The 6319-nt window shown below is 42.9% G+C and overlaps 1 protein-coding gene across 8 annotated transcripts in view; it reads right to left on the bottom strand.

Moving 5' to 3' along the window:
- LOC123507906 (proteoglycan 4-like) overlaps positions 1-5940 on the bottom strand; it is a 65593-nt gene extending 59653 nt beyond the window's left edge. For 6 of the 8 annotated variants that reach the window (XM_045261212.1, XM_045261220.1, XM_045261216.1 and 3 more), the window contains exons 1-2: positions 5800-5940; positions 4332-4555 (exon numbers count right to left, since the gene is read on the bottom strand). In XM_045261212.1, coding sequence (XP_045117147.1) covers positions 4332-4398 — 67 coding nt within the window. In that variant the 5' untranslated portion in view covers positions 4399-4555; positions 5800-5940. Of the gene's footprint in view, positions 1-4331; positions 4556-5786 lie in introns of all 8 variants that reach the window. The other 2 variants (XM_045261219.1, XM_045261213.1) reach the window with 2 other exon arrangements.
- Positions 5941-6319: the final 379 nt, after the last annotated feature.

Raw genomic sequence — 6319 nt, 5'->3', positions numbered from 1 at the left:
AACCCATCTATTTATCAATCTATCTATCTATCTATCTGTCTGTCTATCTATCTATCTAACTGCCTCTTTCTCTCGCTCCATCTGCCTATCTTTCTTTCTATCTACTAAATTAACTAAGCTAGTGTATGAAACAGACTTGAAATGTGTGAGGAGTGTGGGCAGGAGAGTCGAGGTTAGTATGTGAGTGTGTGAGTGAGTGTGTGAGAGTCAGAAAGCATTGTGTTCTTGAGGAATGCGAAGTGGGTCTGTGTTTGTGCGTCTGGAGTCTCTTTCTCTCCCTCCTCTCTCTCTCTCTCTCTCTCTCTCTTTCTCTTTTTCTGTCTCACCTTTACCTTGACACCAATGCATAATGTCCTCCCACTGCGCTGAGAAAATATGACTCCGTGGATCATGTTTTGCCTCCCGTTAACTTCACCACGATTCAACTCCTTCAGTACTGGGACGCGTCATTTTTGCCTTGAGTTTTGGGTGTGATTAGACGATTTTATTGACATTAGGAAGGGTCTATAGAGGTCTGAAAATTAATGGCCAGAGTCTTTACTATTTTAATCCTTCACATAGGTTTTTTTAAGTCTTATCGCCAAATAGTAAGCAGAATGAATATGAAAACGCGTCATGGTACTGAAAGGGTTGAGAAAGAGAGGGATGTAAAAGTTAGCGTGGCGAATTTCACACAATAAGTCAAAATAAAAATAAGACTGGAATACAAACGTCAAGAATATCAACTAAAGGGGGGAAAAGAGAAAATATGAATAGGTGAAGGTTTGAAGGATATAGAATAAGGTAAAGGAATATTTGAAATGATAAACCTCAAAGAAAAAGTAGAAATCTGAATGAATAATAAAGAAAAAAAAAATAAGAGAGAGAGAGAGAGAGAGAGAGAGAGAGAGAGATGTCCTTATTATGAAACGCTTTACTCTCACCAACACTACTTTCCAAAGGCTCCAGTTGAAGATACTCGTGTTTTTAAGACTATTTTCATTGTTCCGGTGATGAATTGGCAAGATTTCTAGATTATTAAAAGGACAAACTGTCTTGAAAACCCGGCCAGTTGTGTCTGTGGCCTTGCAAAACTGTCGTAGTGAGAGGGGAAGCCGTTTCTGAATACGAGAGAGAGAGAGAGAGAGAGAGAGAGAGAGAGAGGCAGTGTTTTTTCCCAATAGCTAATCAAGTAGTCCTTCCTTAAGTGGAATGAGGAGTTGATTGAACCTCTCCCCCGCCCCCTCTCTCTCTCTCTCTCTCTCTCTCTCTCTCTCTCTCTCTCTCTCTCTCTCTCTCTCTCTCTCTCTCTCTCTCTCTCTCTCTCTCTCTCTCCCTCCTTACCCTGACCTCCGCGTCTTGTCAGGAATGTGGTAAATGTGGTAGTGACCAGTTCCATTTTAACCTCAACCAGTCAGCGTAGAGTCGTGTGTCATCTCCGTGGTGGTGGTGGTGGTGGTGGTGGTGGTGGTGGTGGTGGTGGTGGTGGTGGTGGTGGTGGTGGTTGATGGTACTTTTCCTACTCTTGTTTCTTTTCTCCAACTTTTTTTCTTCTTTTTTTTTTCTTCTTTTTCTTTTTTTTCTTGTTGTTCTTGTTGTTCTTGTTGTTGTTGTTGTTGTTCTTCTTCTTCTTCTTTCTTAGATAAATATCTGTTCTTTCTGTGTCTTCTGTCTCTCCTTTTTTTTTTTTCTTTGTATTTCTTATTTCCTGGTTCATTAATTCCTCCTCCTCCTCTCGTTTCTTTCTTCATTAGTAAATATCCATCCTTCCTTCTCGTCTTTTATCATTCTTTCATTCTTCTTCTGTGTAAAATGTAACTTCCCCTTTTCCTATCCCTTTATTTTAGTTTGAGATAAAAAAAAAAGAAGAAAAGAAAGATTAATTACGTGTTTGATGAAGAAAGTGAAGGAGGAGGAGGAGGAGGAGGAGGAGGAGGAGGAGGAATACATAATAACTCACACGAATTTACATAAAGAACTGTTGCTATTGTAAGAGTGAGTCCATAGAGGATATTGAGTAGCAAAAGCAGGATAGAACAGGATAAGGCTTTCTCCCCACCCACCCAACCCTCTCTGGAACCGGAGGAGGAGGAAGAGGAGGAGGAGGAGGAGGAGGAGGAGAAGGAGGAGGAGGTGTTCGTTGTGGTAGTGGTGGTGGTGGTGGTGGTTGAGGAGTGAATGCCCTCTCTACCTGCCCATCCTCCTCCTCCTCCTCCTCCTCCTCCTCCTCCTCCTCCTCCTCCTCCTCCTCCTCCTCCTCCTCCTCCTCCTCCAGTTCCTCCAGTTCCTCTTCTTTCTTCTCGTTTCTCTTCAGAGTGTTCCCATGTTTCAATTATATACCTGTATTTTTTATTCTCTCTCTCTCTCTCTCTCTCTCTCTCTCTCTCTCTCTCTCTCTCTCTCTCTCTCTCTCTCTCTCTCTCTCTCTCTCTCTCTCTCTCTCTCTGGGATTTTTGAAGTTTGATGACAAAGAAATGGACAGATTAAAAGAGAGATAGATAGATAGATAGATAGATAGATAGATAGAGAGAGAGAGAGAGAGAGAGAGAGAGAGAGAGAGAGAGAGAGAGAGAGAGAGAGAGAGAGAGAGAGAGAGAGAGAGAGACACACACACACACACACACACACACACACACACACACACACACACACACACACACACACACACACACACACACACACACACACACAACGCGAGAATTTAAGTATGAATAATAAATGAATAATGCATGGCTGTCAGTGTCACGTGCTTCATATTCATCACCATCAACAGAGAGAAGGAAAAAAAAGATGAAGCCATGTCGGAAAATAGAAGTAGAAGTTTTCCTTGTTACCTGATCCAGTTTTTCCTTCTCTACCTGTAAAAGCAACTTGGTGACGATGACAAACGGATACACGTCCCACAAGAACCTTCGAGGGACGCAGACAACTTGAGATTTCTAAAGATTTTTTTGTGTCACGTGTGGAAAAAAAAAAAAAAAGTAAGGCGCCATTTCGTGTTCTTTTTATCGAACTTCCACTGACTTTTAGCTGCGCAGAAGACGGAACACTGACTCGGAATGGATGTGAGAGGCTGGAAACACATTGCTGCGTCCGTATTCAGAAACGCTTTGCTCTCTCTCTCTCTCTCTCTCTCTCTCTCTCTCTCTCTCTCTCTCTCTCTCTCTCTCTCTCTCTCTCTCTCTCTCTCTCTCTATTTTCAAGCGGGGTTTTCAAGAGTGCTTCACCAGTTAATAATGTAGAAATCTTGTCACTCTGCCTCTTGAACCGCAAAAACACATTGAAAAACTCCTGTAAATTTAAATAAAGGTTTTTGAAATAGTGGAGGTGAGACGCAGAAGTGTTGGAGTATACGAGCCTTGGCGTTCCTAGAGTGACTCCACATCTGTCTGTATTTTTTGCCCACGCAGGGAAAGGTCGGGTAGTGAGACGTGCATGTTCATCTCTTCAGTACGTTCGTTATTTCTTTATGTAGGAGGGCGAAACGGCAAAGGGTAACAAAAATTGGTGTTAGAAAAAAAAAAAAGTCCCACTGAGATGCCAGTCCCCCAAAAAAATGGGGGGGGGTGGTGTCTCTCGTGATGGTAATAGGAGTCATCAACATTTTTTTATTCTTATTTTTACTATTTCTTTATTTTATTCATTTATTTATTTATTTTTTTTTTTTTTTTTGCGTGAAGAATGTGTAATGCAGGTTAACGGGCAGAGAAGGTAACAGGAGGAACTTCAGTAAGTGTAGAAGAGGCTTGAGTGACACAGGAGTTAGAGTGAAGTGTGAATTATAACATTGTGATTATAGAGTGAGGCAAATAAGGGTGAGACTAGGAAATCTGAAGAGGAAAGAGGATGATATTGAGGTTGAGGTAGTAATAAAGTGACGATGTAGTGATGTTAGCGTGACATTAGCGTGATAAGGTAGCTAGCATGACATTAGAGTGATATCAGGGTGACAATTAGGGTAAGGTTAGAGTGACATTTGGATCATAATAGAGTGACTAGGATGACATTAAGGGAAGGCCAGAGTGAATAGAGTGACTAGGGTGACATTAAGGGAAGGCCAGAGTGAATAGAGTGACTAGGGTAACATTAAGGGAAGGCCAGAGTGACTAGGGTGACATTAAAGGAAAACTAGAATGAATAAGGTGTGATTAGGGTGATATTAAGGAAGGACAGGTTGAACAGAGTGACTAGAGTGATATCAACGGAAGGAGAGAGTGAACAGAGTGTTATTAGAGTGCCATTAAGGAAGGCCAGGGTGGATAGAGTGACTAGAGTGACATTAAGGAAGGCCAGGGTGGGTAGAGTGATTAGAGTGACAATAAGGAAGACCAGAGTGAATTAGCATGACTTACCTGTGGAGTGGACGAGAGTGACAGCTAGTAGTGCCAGAGTGAGGGTTAACACGCCCCTCACACTCATGGCTGCGGTCCGTGAACACACTCAACACACGCTACTGTTCTGCCCTCACACACGCTACTCGCACGCTAACACCATCGTGACACGCGTTCAAGGGAGTCAGGAAGCGCTCTCTGGTCAGCTCAACTTGGTCTTTCAATCGTCAGTTCGTAAATAGGCACTAGAAATGTAAGGAAAAGATGAGATACAGTGACTGGCTATACGTCTTCATTTATACTTTTATTATTTACTCTTTTCTTTAACTCGTGTTGCTAAAAAGGCTGCGTCAGGGAAGGAAGAGTTTACACTACTGAAAATGAAGTGTAGCTGTAAAAAAAAAAATGCATGAGCTCGTAGCCCCTAGAGCGGTGAGGTGAAGTTAGGTCAGAGCTCCAGGGTTAGGAAGAAAAGAGTAGTATTAGATAGTGCCAATGAGATCAGAGTTTAGACCACTGGAAAATGAAGAGTAGCGGTGGAAATGTGTGAGTTCGTAGCCCTTATAGTGGTGAGGGGAAGTTAAGACAGAGCTCCAGGGTTACGAAGAAAAGAGTATCAGATGGTGTCAATGAGATCTGTGTTAAGAAAGTTTAGTAAGATGAGGAAGATAAAGGACAGGCGAAAAAGAGACATTAGAAGGTGTATTAGAAGACGAAGATGCGAGAAAAAAAAAGACGTTAGAAAGCTTACTAGAAGACGAGGAGGCGTTAGAAGGCCTGTGAGAAGAAAAAGAGGTGTTAGAATGCCTAATAGAAGACAAAGAAGCGTTTAAAATCTTATGAAAAGAAAAAGAGATGTTTGAAGGCCTATTAGAAGATGAAGAAGCGTTAGAAGGCCTATGAGAAGAAAAGAGGCATTAGAAGGCCTATTAGAAGACGAAGAGGCGTTAAAATGCCTGTGAAAAGGAAAGGAAACGTTAAATGATCTACTAGAAGACGAAAAAGAGCCCTACGGGAAGAAAAGAGGCGTTAGAAGGTTTACTAGAAGACGAAGAAAGCAAAACAAAATAGTTAGGTGAAGTCAAGTGTGAAAGATATGGATGAGGGATACAAGAGGGAATGAGATCTGCTTTACGAGGTGCAGGTTAGATTATGTTTGGTGGCGTTAGGTATGAAGGATTTAAGGGTTCAAGAAGGCATGAAAGGTATCAGAGTGTGTTGAGTCTAGGGTTGTTTGTTACTAATGAATATGTGAGTTAGGAAAGCGGAAAGTGACCGGATATTTAACGTTCTGGTTAGTCTGGGTCAGGTTAGGTTAGGTTAGGTTAGGTTACAAGGAAAAATTTACAAGGAAACAGAACAACACTGGGGTATCAAGCAACACCGAAGACTCGCAGATGAAAATATTGCTGAACACGGAATGCAAAGTTACCGAACCGGATAACTAGGAATCGGACTCAACGGAACTTAACGAACTCTGATTTTTCACCTCTTGGGTATGCGAACTCAAGGACCTTGCGGACTCTAGGGACTTTAAACAACAGGACTTCGATGTCTGGGCGTGGAAGGTGAGGCGGTGCTTGTCCGACGCCTGCCAGACCCCGCAAGATACTGAGGTAGCGGGAACGTCGCGACCCACACACACACACACATACACATACAGACACACACCTCAGCGCGGCTCCGGGTGTGGTGGCGGTGGTGGTGGGAGTGAGGGGAGTGGGTGTACCAGTGGTGACTACGAGTGTTGCTGTGACAGGGTGGAGAGTTACGTAGTGGTGTTAGTTAGACAGGCATGCAGGGAAGACTGTGCTGGTTGTGAGGTGATGGTGTTTCCTGCCTTTGGAGGGCCGTGGGCGGTGAACCGTGAGGGCTCGTGATCCTCGTCCCGGCCTTTTAGAGAGGACAGTTACAGTCATCCTCTGAGTGAAGGGTTTCTTAGGGAATAGACGTGAGTTGCACTGCTATTTTTAAACATTTTTATGTTACTCTTTTTCAGTGGACTGTGC

This window comes from Portunus trituberculatus, chromosome 23 (genome assembly GCF_017591435.1).
Source record: "Portunus trituberculatus isolate SZX2019 chromosome 23, ASM1759143v1, whole genome shotgun sequence".
Classification (NCBI taxonomy): domain Eukaryota; kingdom Metazoa; phylum Arthropoda; class Malacostraca; order Decapoda; family Portunidae; genus Portunus; species Portunus trituberculatus.
This window is presented reverse-complemented; position numbering and strand designations above follow the sequence as displayed.